This window comes from Gambusia affinis, linkage group LG02 (assembly GCF_019740435.1).
Source record: "Gambusia affinis linkage group LG02, SWU_Gaff_1.0, whole genome shotgun sequence".
Classification (NCBI taxonomy): domain Eukaryota; kingdom Metazoa; phylum Chordata; class Actinopteri; order Cyprinodontiformes; family Poeciliidae; genus Gambusia; species Gambusia affinis.
The window spans coordinates 6,447,812-6,468,451 of NC_057869.1; the positions used below are offsets into that span (position 1 = coordinate 6,447,812).

Below are 20,640 nucleotides of genomic sequence, written 5' to 3' on the forward strand. Positions count from 1 at the left end.
ATAAACATAAGAGGTGGAGTTTCATTATTTAGGGTGTGCCTAGGCCTGTGTGGGTATCATGTTTTATAGTGGGCTTGAATAATGCCTGTCTCTAACAAATGAGTCTATATAGGTCCTTTGTGAATTCTGGGGGACAGCATGGAATTTTTGCATTGTTTTCCTGTCTGTCATTCTAAGATATACTTAGTGAGTTCTGTTCATTTTTCAGATATTTTGCATATCTGTTGGCGATGTCCTGTTTTATTAAGCGCTATTAAAATGATCAGTGTAGGTTTACCTACTGCCTTGTGGTTTTCCTGTTTGAATGAGCTTCTCTTTAAAAGGCAGGAACTTTATGCTCAGATCAGACACAGGAAGCAGTTTTTTTTCAGACCTGAATGTTGTCCTTCACAGCACTGACTCATGTCAAGACTGAAGCAGCATTGCAAGAGATTCAACAGTAAGTTTGTATCTTTTCTTGAATTACATGTCTTTAGTATGAAAGAATAGGCACCTCAGTGTGTTTTTCTGCTCTGCATTTTGCAGAACATTTATGGTGAGTGTTTTGACTGTTTCTATGCAAAACAATTAGTTTCTGACTACTAAAGTTCGGCAGCTACTCTTTCTTGGATCTCTCACTCAGGGGTGTCTTTCATGTGACATGCTGTGTTGTGTTAGTGGAAGAACATTCCTATCATGCTACATGAGTACTGAGTACTGAGTGCAGGGTAATAACAAGATGAAAAAGCACAGTCCCAGTGCTCTGCCGTGACTAATATTCCCAGGAAAAACAGGATTCTCTCAACATACAGTTAATGAGTATGGGGTAACAGTGGCAGGGAATTGTTATGTTAATGTTTCTCTGGCTTCAGCTCTTCACAGCTTGTATAATCTTGTTCAGTTCTTACATCCGCAGCAAGCTCTTTTGGCTGATGTCGAAAATACTTTTTTTACACAAATCATAACTAGCTCATATATTGGTTATTTTAAGTGGATAATTAACTTTAAAATTCTGTAACAAAAAGACCCCTCAGAGTCATATCCATAAAGCATCTGGAAATCTTTCATAGGAATCACTTTTTACCTCCTGTTTATGAAACTTTAGGAATCTTGGATTAAACAAAATAAACAATCCACAGTTGAGGGGTTGAGTTCATAAGCAGAGTGAACAGTCAAAGCGTCTCTGTCTGTTTTGGAGCGTGTAACACCTCTGACTTAAAATGTGTCGAGAGAGTGGTGAGGACAGCAAAGAGAACCACTGGAACTTCACTTCCTTCCAACCTTGCCCTCTGGCAAAACGTACAGCAGCTTCAAATGCAAAACAACTAGATTCCATAACAGCTGCATAGCTCAAGCCATATCACTGCTCAACTCCCGCTCACATTTTTTATTGTACATATTTATATTTATACTTTCTTCCTTCCTACATATTTTTATGTTTTAATTTGGAGCTTTGCAACAAAATTTACAAATGTACATTCTGAATGTGCAGTTGAATTACAATAAAGTATTTTGAAAGCACAAAATTTAGCAAATTAAAAAGTTGCTTTATGTAACCAATAACTCTGCAGACTTTTTCTTTCCTTTGTGGTCAAGCCATTTGGAAGGATGGTGTCTCTATTTTAACTTCCCCTTCCAGCTTCACGTTAATATTTTCCTAAAACTAACTTTCTTAGGACCGTTGCCAGAATAAAGCTTGTTATGGTGTCCTTTGACTAACATTTTGGAACATTTGTCCATGCTTGTTAGACAAGTTCAACTTTCATGGATTTATTTTGTGGAGAAAAGCAAAAGCTGCATGATTCTCCCAATACAAATTATTCTGCTCACAATAACATCAAATTGTTACCTTGATGTCTGTGGTCATCAAAGTAACAATTCTGACCTGAACGAAGACAAAATTGCAACCTGAATAAGGTCAGAATATTAGTTCTTTGAATTACCTTTTTTATCACAAGGGGTCCTTGGCCACTGCAGTCAATTACAGGCTCCATGCTTGTGACAGAGCGCTTTTAAATCCCTGGATAGGGTAACAGTTTGCTAAGTGTTCTAACTACCATCATCTCACTGCATAAATCAGCATATAAATATCCCATTTATGAATTTGGGCCCTGGATACTTTGCTGTCACTACTTTTTTCTTGCATGGCCATCGTGTTAAGCACTGATGCCTTACTTTAGCAATTCAGATGAAACATTATCAATCTTAGAGTTTTTGGCTCCATTCTCAGCCACCTTGGATTCACTTTTTTCATTTATACATTTTAAAATATTTCTTCTAGTTTGACATGGAAATTATTACAACTATAGTGAGATAAAAGATTGAACATCATTGAAAATAAAACATGTAAATTTGTGATGTATATCCTTGAAGCTTGAATTTAGTTTGGTTTTAGTTTTCATTCAGAGGTTTCTTAGAACAACAATACAAAGAACTGTGCCTAGTACCTCACACATGATGTCAATAACGGAAAGACAAATGTTATTTCATAACCAGTTCATTGCTAAACTGGTTTTTATAGGTCAGACATATATATTTACAGCGAATGTTGTTTTTCTTGGCTCACAATTCCTTTACTTCTCCTTTTTTCTGTCTTGGTATTTCAAGCATACCTTTTAAAGAAACTGTTAGACTGTATCTAGTTTTACCAAAAGGATATCTAAAGATAAAATCCTAACTGCATGATTAACTTTATTAGATTAAGGGTGCGTTTAGCAACAATATAGACAGGTCACATTGCTCTAATAGTAACCTGTTTGTGGTGGCAGGTGAGCATATATGTCGATGTAAGTGCATTTGTGTAAAACGCATGTATGTCAGTGAGTTTGTCACCTGGAGGTGCCCAGCTGTTAGAGTGGTGAGAAAGATAGAAAACCTGCAACACTCAGCACCCAAGAGCAGCAAAGGACAGGTGGACATGACTCCTGAAGGTCACAACAGCCCCAGGCAGACACAAACAAGAGCAGCCATATGCCCCAAACAGACAAAGGTCATCAGTGAAGCAAAGGAGAAAAAAGGTACAGGGTGACATACAGGGCAGCAAAACACAACCATCTCCCACCACATATGCCAAACTCTTGCAGGGCTCTTGGCACCAAACAAAACTAGTTTTCCTCAGAGAGGCTCCATGTGCTATGTACACGTGAGTGCTGACAGCGGGAACTTCCTCCTACAAATAAAGAGACTATTCAGTCAGTGAAACGTAACTTCAGGGTGACTGAGCTCAAATATCCTGGAATACCAACAGTAATGTGATTATTTTTCTTTTTTGCTTTCCTTTCAGATTGTGTCAGTTTCAGAAGACTTTAGGATGTTTTGGCCACTGGGTATCGTCTTCTTCTTTTTCTATGCCATCAGTTCACTTGCATCTGCTGGAAAGGTTCTGGTTTTCCCACATGATGGCAGCCACTGGGTGAACATGAAGGTGCTGGTGGAGGAACTGCATTCACGGGGGCATTCTGTGACTGTCATTCGAACTGCAGACAGCTGGTACATCAGTGAGACAGCTTCACAATATGAAACCATCACAGTGGATGTCAACTCTGGTGGCAATGAGGATTTCTACCGTCTCTTTGTCTCCGAGGTCATTAGAATTAAAAGAAGCAACGGGTCAGTATGGACCCGTTTCGCTTTAGACATGGAGTTGAAAGACAAGTTCTTTGAATTACACAGAAAGATCTGCGAGGTGATTGTGCACATATTTGAAAGTAAAGAGTTAATGAAGATCCTCCAGGAAGCCAAGTATGACATAGTTTTGACTGACCCTGCAAATGGAGGAGGTGTGTTTTTGGCTCACTACCTTGGCCTGCCGATAGTGTTCAACACTCGCTGGACTGTTCACGGTGAAGCACATTTTGCTGTTGCACCTTCTCCTCTTTCCTACGTCCCACTTCCACCATCAGAGCTTACGGATCAAATGACATTCTTTGAAAGGGTGAAAAACCTGATTTTCTACCACATGAGGATGCATCTGTACAAGCAGGTGGTTGCACCACATTACTCTCCTTTAGCTAAGCACTACTTTGGCCCAGATGTGGACTACTTTTCTCTGTTCCAAGCTGCAGATCTGTGGCTCATGAGAGTGGACTTTGTGTTTGAGTTCCCTCGTCCTACCATGCCAAATGTTGTCTATATGGGAGGGTTCCAGTGTAAACCTGCAAGACCACTTCCTGAACTCCTGGAGAAGTTTGTGCAAAGTTCTGGAGAGCACGGAGTTATCATCATGTCTCTGGGGACTTTAATTGGAGAGCTTCCAAATGACCTGGCAGATGAAATTGCTGCTGGTTTTGCTAACTTACCCCAGAAAGTTATCTGGAGGTATAAGGGTGCCAAACCTCCCTCTTTAGGAAACAATACTTTAATCATAGACTGGATGCCTCAGAATGACCTCCTAGGCCATCCGAAAATCAAACTTTTTGTAAGTCATGGAGGAACAAATGGAATTTATGAGGCCATCTATCATGGGGTTCCAATGGTGGGCATTCCCTTTGTGTTCGATCAAGCTGACAATCTCTCCAGACTCAGAGCTAAAGGAGTTGCAAAGATTTTGGATGTGTCTGATATAAATGAGAAAATATTTCAGAAAACTATTCAGGAAGTCTTGGATGAGCCATCTTACAGGGTCAACATGCAGAGACTCTCCCGACTACACAGAGATCAGCAGATAAGGCCACTGGATCGAGCCATCTTCTGGATTGAGTTTGTCATGAGGCACAAAGGTGCTGCTCACCTCAGAACAGAGTCTTACAGGCTGCCCTGGTACACCTATTACTCTGTAGATGTCATTTTATTTTTAATAGCAATTTTTTCACTGATGTTTTTAGTTTTCTCTTGGTTAATGTGGCACTGCTTCAAATTATGTTGTAAAAGAAAAGTGAAATCTGACTGACTGGGGCACCGATCAGATTTAACATTATGTCAACTCACTGTTGGGTCCTTTTCAGCTGTCTTATGAAACAGACCAAGTGAGCTTTTAAGATAAGTCAACTGAAGTCTCACCACTAAACCTAAATAATACCTGTAAATGTATTATGCATAATTTTCTTTCCTGAAGGATAGAGAGATGTTATATCAGCCTAAGTTTGCAGAAAAATAAATAAATCTTCAAGGCGTCGGAATGCTAATGCTTTGTTTTATTTTATTTTAGCAATAAAAAAAACTCAAACTGAAAATATTCATATTTGTAGAATGCAACAGTTCATTAGACATTAAATCCATAAACCTTAACAAGAATCTCTTGTTCAATTTTTCAGCGGAGCAAAATCTGGTACTGTAATAGATTTCCTCATTTATCTAGAACCTCATTGTAATTTCATCTTTTTACTACAAATACACAATTTATTATTTATAATATTTTCAAAGGACTCATAGAAAAATGTTAGAATACACATTGCATTGCAGTTTGTTGACACAGCACAGACCACTCAGGATGTGAACATGGTATTTTCTGATGGATGTGGTCTCCTTCAGCAGAATAATGTGTCCTGCAACAGATCATGTGATTCAGGAATGGTCAAAGGAGCAACACAATGAGTTTGTGATTTTGATTTGGTTTCCAAATTTACAAGATCCAAGCTAAATGTGCATGATTGAATTGGGACAAATCTAAAACACTGAGACAGCACAATGCACCTTACAGCTGGTAACTGCCTTGGGCTAGACATCACAAAACATCTTCAGGTGTTCAAAGTGTTAGGCATTTGGTCATAATATTATGCCTGATTAGTGTATGCACCCTTTCACTCACTTTAAGTCTCTTACATCCTGTTGTACTGTTTGCATTGAATAATGTGCAGTTATGTTTCCTAGATTGGCTCTCTGACTCAATATGTTTAACCTGTTGCACAAAGTTCATATTTCAAAATGACTGGAGGCCTTTTTTTTTAATTAACTGACATTGAATTTACTGCTGAAATACTCTGGTTCAAAGAAGTTGCTGATGTCTCCAATATCCAGTAGGTGGTGCTATTCATCAGCCCATCTGTTTTCTAAGCCTTCTTAATACTGCTTATGGTTGTACTTAAACCAAAGTCAGCTTAGTGGCCAGATAATGTAACATGCAGTTCTTTTGACTATAGAGCTGGAAAAAGAGCGTCTGGGGAAAGTGCACTCATGAATGAGGGGAAACATCCAAAGTCTACACAAAAAGGCTCCCAAGCAATTTGCTCTCCAGTGTCCCTCTGACCACTAGATCAACAGTAATTTCCTGTAAGTCTGATAAAGTCTCAAAAAAAACAACAACTCCGGATGAAAATGCAGTTTCCTCTGTTGTCTCAGTTATCTGTATTGTGCATGCATGCTCTGAAATACAATAACTATGTATCTCTTCAAATTTTGATGTAATTTGTTAATGGAAAAAGATATCCATTAAGTTTGAAAACAAATAAAAAATTGAAAAAGATTCTACAAATACTTTCTTAGTAATATTTGTAAAAATGCCAAAGAACAACTTTGAAGTTGTCAACACCAAGCTTTCCTGTGATGTACGGCTTATATGGACACAACGTACTGCTCTCTGTCAACTTTGTACCCTCTTATCACTTACACATTTAAGAACCCATAAATACACCTGCAAAGTCCTTTTCCAGTTTGAACCTGGAATGGGCAACTTCTTGAAAAAAGAATAATCCTTGAAAGACAAATTTGCACCGGCAGCCAAACAGGTAACCTTTATTTTAGTCTTTGCGTGTATTCTTGTGTTAATTTTAGATGATTTGTTCTAGTGGATCTGTAGAAGGTCAGTTACAAGCAACAGTTTGCATAATCAAGACCTCCGAGCAACATGAGTTAATCTTTTGTATACGGGATCATACATCAGCAGAAAAAAAGATAGCTACAGTCACAATTATTAAACAGCTTTTTTGAATCCCACAGTGGTTTTTATGCAATATGTTTTTATTTGAAAAATACATGTATGCTAAATTATTGGATGTTTATTTTGCAGCTTTAGAACACAAAATGAATTGGATCTGGATCAGTCTGATCTGGCTCTGTCCAGTGGTGGTACATAGTGGGAAAGTACTTGTCCTCCCAGTTGATGGGAGCCACTGGGTGAACATGAAAGTCATCATTGAAGAACTACATTCAAGGGGTCATCAGATTGTTGTTTTGCGACAGACAGACAGCTGGTATATCAAGGAATCCTCCCCATTCTATACTTCAGTTAATACCAACACAGAGTCTGGATTTGATGAAGACTTCATAAAATCATTTGTGACTGAACTGCTGAAAATCCAAAGGGAGGGGAAGTCTGTTTGGACTCGTATCAAACTGGAAATGGAACAAGCACAGAAGGTCTCAGAGTTCCACATAAAATCGGCCAAAGGTCTTGAAAAGATTTTTGAGTCCAAAGAGCTGATACAGTCTTTGCAAGATGCCAACTATGACCTTGTCCTTACAGATCCTGCTTTACCAATGGGTGTCATACTTGCTCATTACCTCAAACTATCTCTAGTTTTTAATGTGAGATGGACCAGTCACGGCGAAGGCCACTTTTCAATCGCACCTTCGCCTCTCTCATATATTCCAATGACTGGTACAGAGATGTCTGATAAAATGTATTTTATTCAGAGAGTCCTAAATGTATTGATATTTGCTTTGAATGAATATCAAATTATGTGGCATGTTTTACCATATTATGAAGCCTTATTTACAAAGTACTTTGGATCAGATTTAGACTATTTATCCATGTTTCAAACTGCAGATCTGTGGCTCATGAGAGTGGACTTTGTATTTGAGTTTCCTCGTCCCACTATGCCAAATGTTATCTATATGGGAGGGTTCCAGTGTAAACCTGCGAAACCTCTGCCTCAGGACTTGGAAGAGTATGTGCAGAGCTCTGGAGAGCATGGAGTTATCATAATGTCTCTGGGAACTTTAATTGGAGATTTACCCCATGATTTAGCTGAAGTAATAGCTGGAGCTTTTGCTAAATTACCTCAAAAAGTCATTTGGAGGTACAAAGGTGTCAGGCCAGCAAATCTGGGAAACAACACTTTAGTGGTAGACTGGATGCCACAGAACGACCTTCTAGGACATCCTAAGACTAAATTGATTGTGGCTCACGGGGGAACAAATGGTGTTCAGGAGGCGATTTATCATGGAGTTCCTATACTGGGTCTTCCTTTGATTTTCGACCAGCATGATAATCTGCTTAGAATTGAAGTAAGGGGAGCTGGGAAGAATATTCAGATTTCTACTATGACTGAAGACACATTCTTCCAGGGGATACAGGAAGTCCTGACTGAACCCTCCTACAGGATAAATATGCAGAGACTCTCTAGACTGCACAGAGATCAGCCAATGAAGCCCCTGGACCAAGCGATCTGGTGGATAGAGTTTGTCATGAGGAACAGAGGGGCTGCTCACCTGAGAACTGAGTCCTACAGGCTGCCCTGGTATTCCTACCACTGTGTAGATGTGATGCTGTGTTTAGGGGGAGCTGTGCTGGTTATTTTTGGTGTGATTGCTGTTCTTCTAAAATGCCTGTGGCGTCTGTGTCTGAAAAACAAGAAGAAAGAAGATTGAAAAGAAAAGGAATGTGGTCAAATGGGCCCCGGACAGATTTATTTTAAGTTTAGATTTGCAAACTGTAAACCAATAGGCTAAATTACTTGTGTTTTTGTGAAATTGAGATTATTTAAATGAGTTGGGGAAACACCTGGTCTGGTGTTAGTGATATTAGCCTCTTTATCTGAACTATGGATAAAGAATCTTGAGTGAATATTTTAACTACTTCTGATTTTTTTTCAGACCTCAACACTTAAATCTTTGGTTTTTCTTAGTTGTCTAGTTTATTTTTATATCCTGATGGGCTAATTTTAAAGATATTTGTTGTGCTTCTTCATACAGCATGTTCAACTACACTGAGTTGCAGTGGAACACTGTTAATAAAATTTTACACACTTTTTGGCATTGCTACAAAATGTATTTCATCTTAGAGGAAGTAACTGTTTTTATGAGCAGTCCAAGACCCATCAGCTGTGTTTAGGGACGATGCAGACAACACTGCCAATAAAATCACTAGCTTAAGTGAAATATAAAGTGTTGGGTAAAGGAATTCTAGCTTATAACAGGTCTTAAAATTAAAAGAAAATAATCTTTTAATTATTGTAAAAACAAACTTACAAAATGTTCTTATTTTTCAAGTGAGCTGAAAATTTGCAAGAGATTGTAAGGCTGAATCTCAAAGAAGCAGAATTTAGCTCTTAAATCCATAAACGTGAGTCGATAGGTAATCATTTTTCTGCAATAGAATAGTCCAACAACGCAAGAGTGAACACAATCTCTCATTGAAACCGTGTGTTCGCTGTTGTGGCTTTACGCTTATTTGCCAAAAACTAAAATCCCCCTCTGTGTCAAAAGGTGAAGGCAACAGAATGTCTAAAAACAACTTCTGCAAGGCCACAGATGACCTCTAATCTGCAAACGTCAACCAACAAAGCAAATGAAGCACAATCTGAGTTACAAATTTAAAGCTGGTTTGACTGTTTGTTACTTATTTTATGGAACATGTAACTACACTTATTATTGTGCTTTGCTTTGTTGCAAAAGAAGTGACGCATCTGATGAATCTAAACAATTAGAACAACAGAATTTCAGCTCAATGAAGGCACAAGTGAACTTCCAAACAATAGTATTCTTAATTTCACTCTTGATACAAGACTTATTGCAATATGTTCAAGCACTCTGGAAATATGAGGGAAACAATTACACTTTTGCTACATAAAAGCTGAAACTTTGAGACATACCCAATAAAAACACTGTTTTTCTAGAAGGAAAAATTTAAATAATATTCAAACTATGACTGTCCAAAACATTTGAAAAATCATTCTAATACTAAAAATAAAGAGAAAATGCAACCATCACTTTAGAAATTAATTATTTTGCCTGTTTGCCATGATGCAAATTGCCAGGAGGTTACAGACAATGGATGGATTTTATATAAACTATGACGGCTTACTGGGGATACTTGGAACTCTGTCTCAAAAACTTTAAAAGGTTATATGTAGAACAGGGATCTCAATTTAGAGGAACATTTTTATTATTTTTTATCATAAAAGAATAATAAAGGACAAAGCAATATTAGCTGCCTGGCGTACACATCTTATGAGGCAATATAGTTAACAAATTAAACAAAAACAGTGTAGTAAAAATACAGATTAAAAACATAAAAGGAATGGCTGAAAAGTTTATAAAATGTTACAAAACAATTTGTTGACAACTGAGATCTATATATACATCTATATATATATATAGATCTATATACATCTATATATATAGAGATCTATATACATCTATATATATATAGATCTATATACATCTATATATATATATAGATCTATATATATAGATATATATATATATATATATATATATATATATATATATATATAGATCTATATATATATATATATATATATATATATATATATATATAGATATAGATATATACATATATATATATGCAGTTTAAGAAAACAAACTTATTGGTGGGCGGGTATACAGACAAACCAGTTATTGTTTTGAACAAATCTAACTATTTCCAAACTTTTCTGTGATTTTTAATTACAGTGTTTTGCAAAGGTATTTGTAATTGTGCTTCAGAATTCACAACTATAAACTTCAATTATTGTACTGAATTTTATTTTTCTGCGTCAACACGGACTACAACAATGTAAAGTGAATAAGGATACCAGATTTATGAGTAAATAAAGTAAACAATAAATAAATAAATATCAATTTGAAGTGTGGTATGCATTTGTATTAGACCTCAAATACTATATTGCCTGAAAAGAAATGCACCCCAACTGGATACCTATGCAAGTCACCTGATATGTGACTTTTATTAGAATTTGACTTTGAGAAACTTAATTTCACTGTAAGCTCTGTAAAGACCTCAGAGGTTGGTCAAAGAACAATAATCAGGAAGACCAATTATCACACAAGACAAGTTAGTTGTGCAGAAGTTTGGAGAGGGCTCTGTGATAAAACATTATCCAAAACTGTTGAATATGGCACCATCATTCTGTTGGAAGACTTTTTTTCTAGTAGAAACAGTTATGAAGTTAAGTCTAGATGTAAAACAATCAGGTCAGCTGAATACAAATGTGCAATCAATCTTCTCAAATCTTTGTTGTTTTTTCTCTTCCTTCAACTTCATATTTACAAGCTACTTTGTTTTGTTTTATCATGTCAAATCTAAAGGAATTACATTGAATATTGCACTCACTTTGTGACAAAATGTAAAAATGTTTACCGGGTATGAATACTTTTGCAAGGCACTGAAATTAGATCATTTTGTTATTATTATTTATTTTTACCTGATCAAACATATTTAGTCTCATCTCAACTATAGCAATAAAACAAAGAAAACAGAAAATAGCAGATATTTAAAAAATATTAACTCACACCTTGATTAGGAATGAATTTGCTGCACTGGTGACCCAGGAGAGGAAGCACCAAGAGAGGACATATATATATATATATACTCATTCCTCAATATTTATACAAAAAACACACAATATTTCTTTGAACAGTGTCCATGGTGACACCAGTGATCATTCGACACACATTTACTATTGAGGAATATTTCAAGAAAAAAACTCAGAGAAGTTCAGTTGTCAAATGTCAAAACACTTACATTACTATGACCTGATGGAGAATTTTCAGACAGATTTTCAAATATCTTGCAATGCCCCAAAATATCCTGGGGGGCGATAAAAAGAAAAAAAAAAAAATCCTGTCGAGTCTTTTTGTGGTATTTACAAAGTGTCTGTGTAGGACAGGGTAGGTCCACTCATGATGTTCTGGTCCGTAGAGCGCTCATCCTGAGCACGGTGAGCTCAGCCACATCTGCATCTTGCATTTCCACCTCCTGTTGGGAGCTTTCTCTGATTACATACACTACCAGACCCACACAGATGAAAATCAGGAGGATAATTCCTATTACCTGCACACAGGAGAGTAAGGTTAGTCAACGCATACATGAAAGAGCTTCCATCATTTGATAACAAGTATATCTGGCATAGTGAATACTCTGCCAACTGGACATATCCCACTCACCTGAGAAAACACAAACAACCGCTGTGAGCGGAGCATTAATTCTTGTGGGGTGACATCTCCCTCTGTAACTGGCTCACACCACTTCTGCGGAGCTGCCTTGTCAACAAGGACAAATCTTCCATCCCAGTCTGTCATAGCACAGGCAAAGTACTGGCCGTCCAGGAACAACAAGATCAGCCAAACGACAGCAGGCACAAAACTAGAAAGGGAAACCATTTTCCTGCACCACACGTTGCATCTGCATCCCTGGATGATTTGCATCAAGGTGAAGGCCATGACAGCAGGAATGATGAAGAATGCTGATGAAAACGCTCCATTCCACGTAGGGTTGCAAGGACACTCAAACTCCAGCTCCACGAGCTTCTCTAGTCCCATGAGGATGAACCCAAAAGCCACATTTGATACCAGCGGACTGTTGCTAAGTTCATTTTTCAGCCTGGTAAGCCATTGTTGTCTACTTTCCATACTAAACTGACTAAAGAATGAAGACAATCGCTGCAAAAAGCCCAAAAGATAGTCCACGGTTGTGAACACATTGGCAACAGCTTAGTGATGCGTAATTAACACATCCAGGGGTAAGTTTTACCCTCAGGCAAAATGCTGCCCTTCCACTCTGATTGGCTTTGAACAACAGAGGGTGTGCCATCAGCGCTGACCTTTCTCTAGCGGATTGGTCTCTGGGAGATTTCAGGTGGGGTTTCATTTTAAATGTGGTCTCCTATAGAGTACTGGAGGGCGGGCTGTAAAGTGGAGGGAAGTTTGTTCTGCAGTAGAGTACACACATGCACTTTACAACAGTCTGGTAAATAAACATCCTAAAGGTGTGATTGTTTACTTAGAAGCAAACATTTAAACTAAAAAATGTTTAAATAGAGCTTCAAAATGTATAAAATATAAGAAATGACTTTATTTCATGCAAAAGGGAAAACATTAGGAGGTTTACTACTGGGTTACAACATATTATTCAAGTCAAAATTCAACTCTTTTCCAGTCTCAAATATTCAGTCCTTTTTTAGTACAATTTAAAATGTAAGAACAATGGATTGTTATGGATTAATTGAAGGCATTCCTAAGGTGGTTATGGATGGATGGATGGACAGACAGAGGAGATGACAAATAAAGTCTGTAAATTCAAATATTTTTGAAACTTTGTTTTTTATGGTTGTTACTCAACTTGAAAAATAATCATATAAAATATTTTTTTTTCAGACAACACAAGAACTATGTTATAAGATCATTGGGTTATGAATAGATTATGTATTTAAATGCTTCCAGTCTATTTACTGAAACAGATTAGTACAGTCGTGAGCACACACTGCAATAAGAGACAGTTGCTGATACTTTCGACTTTATCCTAACTGGCCACATGAGGTCGCCCGTGCAGCAGCACAGATTAGGGATTGAGGAGGATTACAGGAAGCCATGTTAATTTTGAGGAGGAAATTAGAATGAATATTTTGAGAGGACCCAGTTAAATTATTAAATAATTTACAAATAACCCACTCGGGGAGCTGAAGAGTATCTTCACAACCTCATCAAAAAAAATATGAATATGATGGAAAAAGTTTGAATAAGACTTTCAGCAAATACTGATTCTGTATTTGCTTTCTTGATATTATTTTTAGGGCTCTGCAGTTGTTTCATCTTACATATCTGCATATGTTGCCTTATATTCAGAACGTGTATGAAAATTGCAACAAAATAGCGTCAAAATAAATAGAACTTTAAATTGTGAGACGGACATCCTGTCACCTGAAACTAATAACAAAATAAAATGTAAAACAGAAAAAAACATGACAAAAGCATAAAACTGTCGGAGTTCATAAACAACATAATTTGCTTTTGCATACGCGCGCGATGCAGTGCGCGTGCCGCTGGTGTGTGTGCATGTGTGTGTGTTCATCCCCAGTCATGAGCGCACTGGGCACGCGCGGCTTTCCGTCGCTGCCGTTGGTTCCCTACCAGCATCTGTTCCTCCGTTGGTATTAAAAATAGACCGGTGCTGATAACAGACTTATGTTTCGGCTTCATCACTCGCCGTCGGGAATCGCTTGCGCGCTACTTTCATCTTAATCACCGAACCGTGACCGTGGGAGCGTAAATGCGCATCGGTGTGCGCATCTCTGAATCTTTAAAACCTCGCCGTGGACAATCTCTCTGACACCCAAAGACATCTTCCCCGCAATCCCAGCGAGGCTTCTTCGCCGCCTATGGCCGCAGATCAGCTCGGCTGGCCTCATCCCGGACCTTTCACCCACGGCTGCCCTCCAAAAGGTGTTTGAATCAGGGAGACATCTCCACGGGATAAAAAAAAAAAAAATCACCTCGCCTGGCTGCTTTTAAAGAACCCGGTGCTATGCTGGGCCCATCTTTTTAGATATCGTGATCAATAGCCTACACCATCTTTCCTCCCACATTCGTCCGACCGAGAGACCCTTATCGAGCCCTAACGATGCATCCTAACTCGGTGATGCTGGCGGTGGTCCTTCTGGGCAACTTGATGCTGCCCTTTGCCTCGGCTCAAAACGGTAAGGACACAGATGTGACCGTGGCAGAAATGTTCAGTGTGCGCTGAGGGAAAGTGATTTGTCTTGTGTTGAGGACGCCCGTGTGAAATGTTTCTAAAGAGGATTTGATTTCACCAGCGTTAAGCCATTACTTTCATTTCACGCTCCTCCACAACAAGGCCAGAGTTACTACGTTTGATTTGTGTCGCTGACAGCAGAAAGTTCAGGAAAAATTTAACGAGGTATGACATTTTTTCTCCTCCTCAGGTTATTTCTTGAATAGAGTGGGCATGGTTGACAAGTTGAAAAGAAATAAGCAGAAGAAGCAAGTTTTTGAGTTTTAATCTTTATTTATTTCCAATGCCAAGCAGAATTATTTTATAGCCTACCCTTCAAACTTTCCACAAAAATTAACTATAAATTTTAATACATAGAGTAACACAAAAATACCACGTAATTGTGAAGTGGAGGGAAAACTGTACACCTTGCTCTTTTTTTCCCAAATAAAAATCTGAAAAGTGTGGGCTGCCACCCCCTTTACTCAGATGGCCCTAAATAAAATCCAGTGCATGAGAAACAGAATCCATCTGTGTGTCATGTAACTTAGAGTGAAAACAGTTGCTCTATGAAGGCTTCCGAAGTTTTTTGAAGAGCTTTAGTGAACAAACAGCACAGTGAAGATCAGTCAGACAGGTTACAGATGTTTGTGAATAAGCTTAAACTGAGGTAGATGTTTAACATGGCAGTGAACATGTTTCAAACCATCATCCAAAAACTGAAAGAATATGGCAGTTACAAATTTACTAAGCTTAACTGTAATAACCATAAGAGTTGTTGCATTTTATCTACCTGACCCTTCTGCGAAAGTTGCAAGATGAAACCAGTTAAAATTTCCATTTGCAGTTCACCATAAGCCCTGTTAGACAGGGGGGATAGATATGAATGCCACACTTTTTAAATTTAAAATAGCAAAAAGAGAAAAAAAGCAATAAAAACCACACATACTATTTCTTTTACATTATAATTATGCACAAATCTGTCTATTACATACAATCCTTCTATAACGTATAAAAGTGTATGCTTTTGACTGACAGTAAAAGGCATTTATTACAGTATAAAAATATTTGTTGGGAACTGTAGTTGTGATATTTACCTGTTTGAAAACATTCTAGTTCTTGAGTAGACTAGCTTAGATGTAGTTGAACTGGGAAAGTGAGAAAAGGTCAAAGACTGGTCCAAACATTCATTTTTTTGTTTTCTTACTAGAGAACCTTCCTTGTGTGTTGTTGTTGGAAAGGTTGTTAATGCTTTGCATATCAAAATTATACAAATTCATTCCATTTGTTGGAGCATCTAATAATTCTTCTCTTTATGAGAAAGAGAAGAATTGGGGTTCAAAATGTTTGACTGACAGACACTCCAAGATGCAACGGAACACCAAAAGTTCACTGTGCATTAATCATGGCAAAAACATGGAGGACTTGATATGAGGAAATGTCAGCAACATGCTGTTGGGTGTTCCAGCCTGTCCTCCTCTGATACAGCATGTCCTTACTTATAATTCTGTTGAATCACACCACCCGCTGGGCCACACAAATCAGCAGCCATTCATGAAATCAAAGTGGACTGCTCATAATTTTTGAAAAGTTTTAATAGCAACTCTCCAGTTGGAGTTTATCTCCTGTAGATTTTTATACCAGTCTAAAAATCATGTGTCTCTAAATGAGCTGCTGCTCCCACATGTTGACAAAACAGCGTCACAAGCTGTCACAGAGAAAATAAGGCAGGGAAAGGGGAGACAATTACTCTAAATACTGTATTATAATTTTAAATGCTTAAGCTCCACTTTGCTTAGCAGCGTGGGGAAAAATCTGTCTCATGCAAGACCTCATGAGACAGATTTTGATAACAGGTTTGAGAACGTTAGAGGATTAAATTTGCAAATATTCTTTCATTTGTACCAATAAATCACTGCAGCAAATTATACAATAATTCTTCTCAAACAAAAAGAACAAACAAGCAGGACAGACAGAATACGAATCATTAACAAAAAAAAAGCAACCTCTTTTGTCAGCTTTAGGAGAGATAAATAAACCAAATATCCACAGCATTATATAACAAAAAATATTCTCACATGAATTTCTTTCCACCTTCCTTATTAATTTCACTGGAGGGTGTGGAAGTAAGCAGTCTTATCTGACTATCTGAAAAATAAAACACAAAATAGGCATTATACTGTGTTGGCGTCCAGTCTCTGGGGCCCAGTTTGCACCATAGAATTACATGCATGCATAAATACATGAAGTGGTCAACGAGAGTCAGTCTCGTGCAAACCAGTCATCGGATCTGTTAATGTTCTCTTGCTACACAGAGAAAGATTTCATTAAGTAAACAGATCCTTCATTAATGTCAGTCTTGATTGGGGCTGGAATAAACTGCAGCTACTGCACAGAACCAGAGGTATTTCTCAGAAAATTTCATGCCAAACCATTTCATTTTTTTTCTCCCAGTTCAGATTAAGGGTAATCACTGTGCCACCTCTTACGCAATGCTTGGTTTTGTTGTGATATGACAGCATCCAGGCAGTGATGTGGGGACAATAATAATTATAAGTGCATGAGATTTAATCACTGTGTCTGGGAAAGCTGAGGGAATTTGTCCCAGTTGCTCCCTCATTTTCAGGAAAAAACTAGGCCTGCTACAGGCAGCCAGGTTGTGCGACAGATATTTGGAAGGCTGTGAATTGCATCCGTCCGTTCTGCAGCGTTTCTATTTTTACCACAGAGACTGAGCGCTGAGAACTGTGGCTTTAAGGTCCTTTTGTGAAAGTGAATCCATTAACTTTTAATGGACGGCCTCCCGGTGCACAGCTGCATGGCCCTCTGAAGACTCAATGTGTGGACGTAAACTATTTAAGATCAAATATTATATGGTCCTTATGCAAAAAATACTAGATACTGTTGAGAAGACAGCTGGTGCTGACCTAAAGTAGTACCTTTGAGTCTTACATAATATCTCCCTACGAAGGATGCAACCTACTCTGCATGCTTTTGTGCTCTCCCTGGATGTGAGTCAATGTGTAGGCCACTTTAAATGACAGTTGTAGAAATTTATTTTAGCAAGTGCCATATTTCCATACTTATTCAGGATTAACATGTTGATGGACAGAAGTTTAATTTTGAATTGTGGAAAGGCTCTGCAATTTTATGGTTGCAACATTTTTGTGCATAGAGTGGAAAATTTTACAGATATCACTTGACAAGCTGAAAATAGGACAAGGTGACAGATTGGCCTGACCAGCACATCAGTCAGAGCACAACTAGATACAGTTTGGAAAGTGCATACCTGATAAGAAAATATAGCTCTGAGTTCTCTCAGAGTTGTTTATTTGCCACCTAAAGGACAGAAACACAACAATTAGTCTCGACTTATTGAAATGTTGATTATACAGATGCATCTGAATGATAAAAATGATCTGTAGCTGTATATAAAGAACACCAAAGTATCTTCAGTCATTCATCCATTCATCCATTCACACACACATTCACACACTGATGGTGGTTACCACAGCTACCCTGGAGCAGTATGACCATACTGAAGCCATCTTTTTAAAATTCCTTTTAAAATAATTATTTTTTTTACTGCTCTTATGTAATATTATAAGATCAGGAAAGCGTCTAAGTTTTTAGAGAAAAAAAAAAATTAAGTTAATAGAAGATTAGTTTCTATGAACCATGCAGCTTAATTTCTATTAACTATGTTAATAGAAACTGAACTTAAAATGTAACAGTTTTTATTGACAAGAGACAAAACATTGACCAATTTTCCCTAAATTAGCTCTGATAGGTGATTGACAGGTCGAATATTAAAACAAAAATTTTTCGTGAGGTAATTAAATGCGTCAAAACTAATAACTTAAATCATTTTGGGGTCCATTAAGCAAATGAATGTATTTTAATGTTTTTCTGAATTTAATAATAATCAGAAATGTTAGATATATCTAACATTTGCACATTTCGTACTAAAACCCATTCACCTGTGTGATGCAGAACTCTTCTCCTTTCTGAGTTGTGTGATGTTTGAACATCCCATCATTTCTATACTTGCTCATAATTGTTTGAACAGATGAAGACATCTTAAAGTATCTGAGGATTGTTCCCAAGGATGAACCAGACATGTGCAGTTTCACAATTCCTAATTTCTTGGCTGATTTTGTTCAAAGATGTTAAGCAAGAAAGCTGTGTGTTCCAGGTGTGGCCTTAAAACACATCGAGAGACGTGCCTTCATTTAAATCAAATGTATTGGTTAACCTATCAGAATTTTTCAAAGTTTTGACACGGTCATCTGGGCTTTCCACATTGTTTAAAGAGACATAATTCTGTATGTAGACTTCTTAATTCAAAGAAAGTTACTAAAAAAAATTCTGGCATTTTGCAAATAAATTCTAAATGCTACAAAGCAAGAGAAGTTTGTTCTAATTTAACTTCACACAGTGATACTATATATATATATATATATATATATATATATATATATATATATATATATATATATATATATATATATATATATATATATATATATATATATATATTTAGTCGCTGTATGTAAACTTCTGATTTCATCTGTAGGAAAACCTTATAGTTTCTCCATTGTCATTGCCAAACCTCAACCCGATATAGCCAGATAAATATTGAAAAACAGCACAGATGTCAATCATTCACAACTTTCTCTGTTTGCTGATTGGCCAGGATGATATTCAACTAGAGAAATCAAACTCAATAGGACAAATTCCAGATGGAGCAATGAAAGGAGATGAGAATCGAACGGAATTGTGTAGGAAGGCAATAGTTAATAATATTTCAAAATCAAACAGAAGTCAAGACACACTAATTCTATTTTTTCCTTTAATCGTCCTTTTGAAAAGTCTGTTTTTATTATTTGGCTATGCTAAAATTCATCAGGAAGTCAAAGTGTTCGTAAATCACCATTAAAAGCTACACCCAAAAGTGAGACATTATGCACTGCACTGCCAGTTATGTATCAGCATCTGCAGAGGACAACATTGCACTGTAAGACAAGCATTTTACAGCCATGTAGCATCCAATCAATATACCTATATAGTGCAGCAGAGTGTCCATTATCATGTTTCATGCAGGCCATGCACAAAGGTTCATCTGTGAGTCTGGAAAACAAGCTGTAGAACTCGAGCCAAACTCTTACACTGAGTCATGGCTGCCCACTGCGAAATGTGATATGGCCTGCACTGATTAGGAGCAGCATTGCTGCATAGATATTACACAATGAAAAAAACAGTAATTTAACTAATTATCTTTTTCTTTTTTTTTACATAGCGATCGATTATTTGGTAGCTGTATGGTGGTTTTTCTCCAGTTTTGACCTTCTTTGTACAGATATAATTAAACACATTACAGCTAAGGCTGCTCTGCTGGGACTGAAATGACCTCTATAAGGACCCTGGAGGTTAATTTTCACTTTTGTCCTGCCCGGCATTTTAACTAATGATACACAGAAGCAGGTGGCTGTTTTTACATACTTTGACACCAGATGCATCTGTGTTGTGTTGATGTACAAATGATGACATATTAACAGTACAATTAGAGAGAAAGTATCCTTCATCCTTCCAAATAAACATACAAGGGCTTCCTGAAAGAAAGAAAAAACAGAAAGAAAGAAAGGAAGATAGTCAGAAACTAGAAACCGACAGTTTAAAAACCTACATTGTGGGACCAATGCTTAGACTGCTGTATTTATAAATAATTGTTCCTCTGAAAATTATTGTATGTACTCACTTCAACCAATTTTATACCATGGTTTAAAGGTATAAACCATAAAAAAGCACATAGATGAAATAGCTAACAAGTTCTATTGGATAGGTTTGAAGAAATACGCGCAATGCTTACATCAGGGGGAAATGAAGCCTAGGCGAAAATTCAAGCTGGGAGACAAAACACAGCCGTCCCACATCAGACACTCACCACGCCCCCGCTGCAGCCAATCGGGACAGGTGCGCCGCACCGCTTCAGCCAATCGTCGTTCACGGATCCCTTCAAAGGACAAGCTTTCCCG

At 37.4% G+C, this 20,640-nt stretch overlaps 3 protein-coding genes across 8 annotated transcripts in view; all 3 read left to right on the plus strand.

Annotated features, from left to right (window-relative positions):
- The first annotated feature begins 181 nt into the window (after positions 1–181).
- Positions 182–5,092, plus strand: LOC122844679 (UDP-glucuronosyltransferase 2A2-like). The gene is made up of 2 exons (XM_044140382.1): positions 182–439; positions 3,263–5,092. The coding sequence occupies exon 2, from the start codon at positions 3,290–3,292 to the stop codon at positions 4,865–4,867; it is 1,578 nt and encodes a 525-aa protein (XP_043996317.1). The 5' UTR covers positions 182–439; positions 3,263–3,289; the 3' UTR covers positions 4,868–5,092.
- Positions 5,093–6,578: 1,486 nt separating this feature from the next.
- On the plus strand, positions 6,579–8,784 carry LOC122844520 (UDP-glucuronosyltransferase 2A1-like). The gene is made up of 2 exons (XM_044140094.1): positions 6,579–6,641; positions 6,923–8,784. Exon 2 carries the CDS (start codon positions 6,937–6,939, stop codon positions 8,503–8,505), a length of 1,569 nt encoding a protein of 522 aa, XP_043996029.1. The 5' UTR covers positions 6,579–6,641; positions 6,923–6,936; the 3' UTR covers positions 8,506–8,784.
- A 5,165-nt stretch (positions 8,785–13,949) lies between these two features.
- The window catches only part of LOC122819640 (neuroplastin-like), a 42,547-nt gene continuing 35,856 nt past the window's right edge, over positions 13,950–20,640 (plus strand). For 2 of the 6 annotated variants that reach the window (XR_006368645.1, XM_044096546.1), the window contains exon 1: positions 13,968–14,570. Coding sequence is in view for 5 of the 6 variants with exons in the window: in XM_044096546.1 (XP_043952481.1) it covers positions 14,495–14,570 (76 nt within the window). In the remaining variant the exon portion in view is untranslated. Of the gene's footprint in view, positions 14,571–20,640 lie in introns of all 6 variants that reach the window. The other 4 variants (XM_044096530.1, XM_044096539.1, XM_044096558.1 and 1 more) reach the window with 3 other exon arrangements.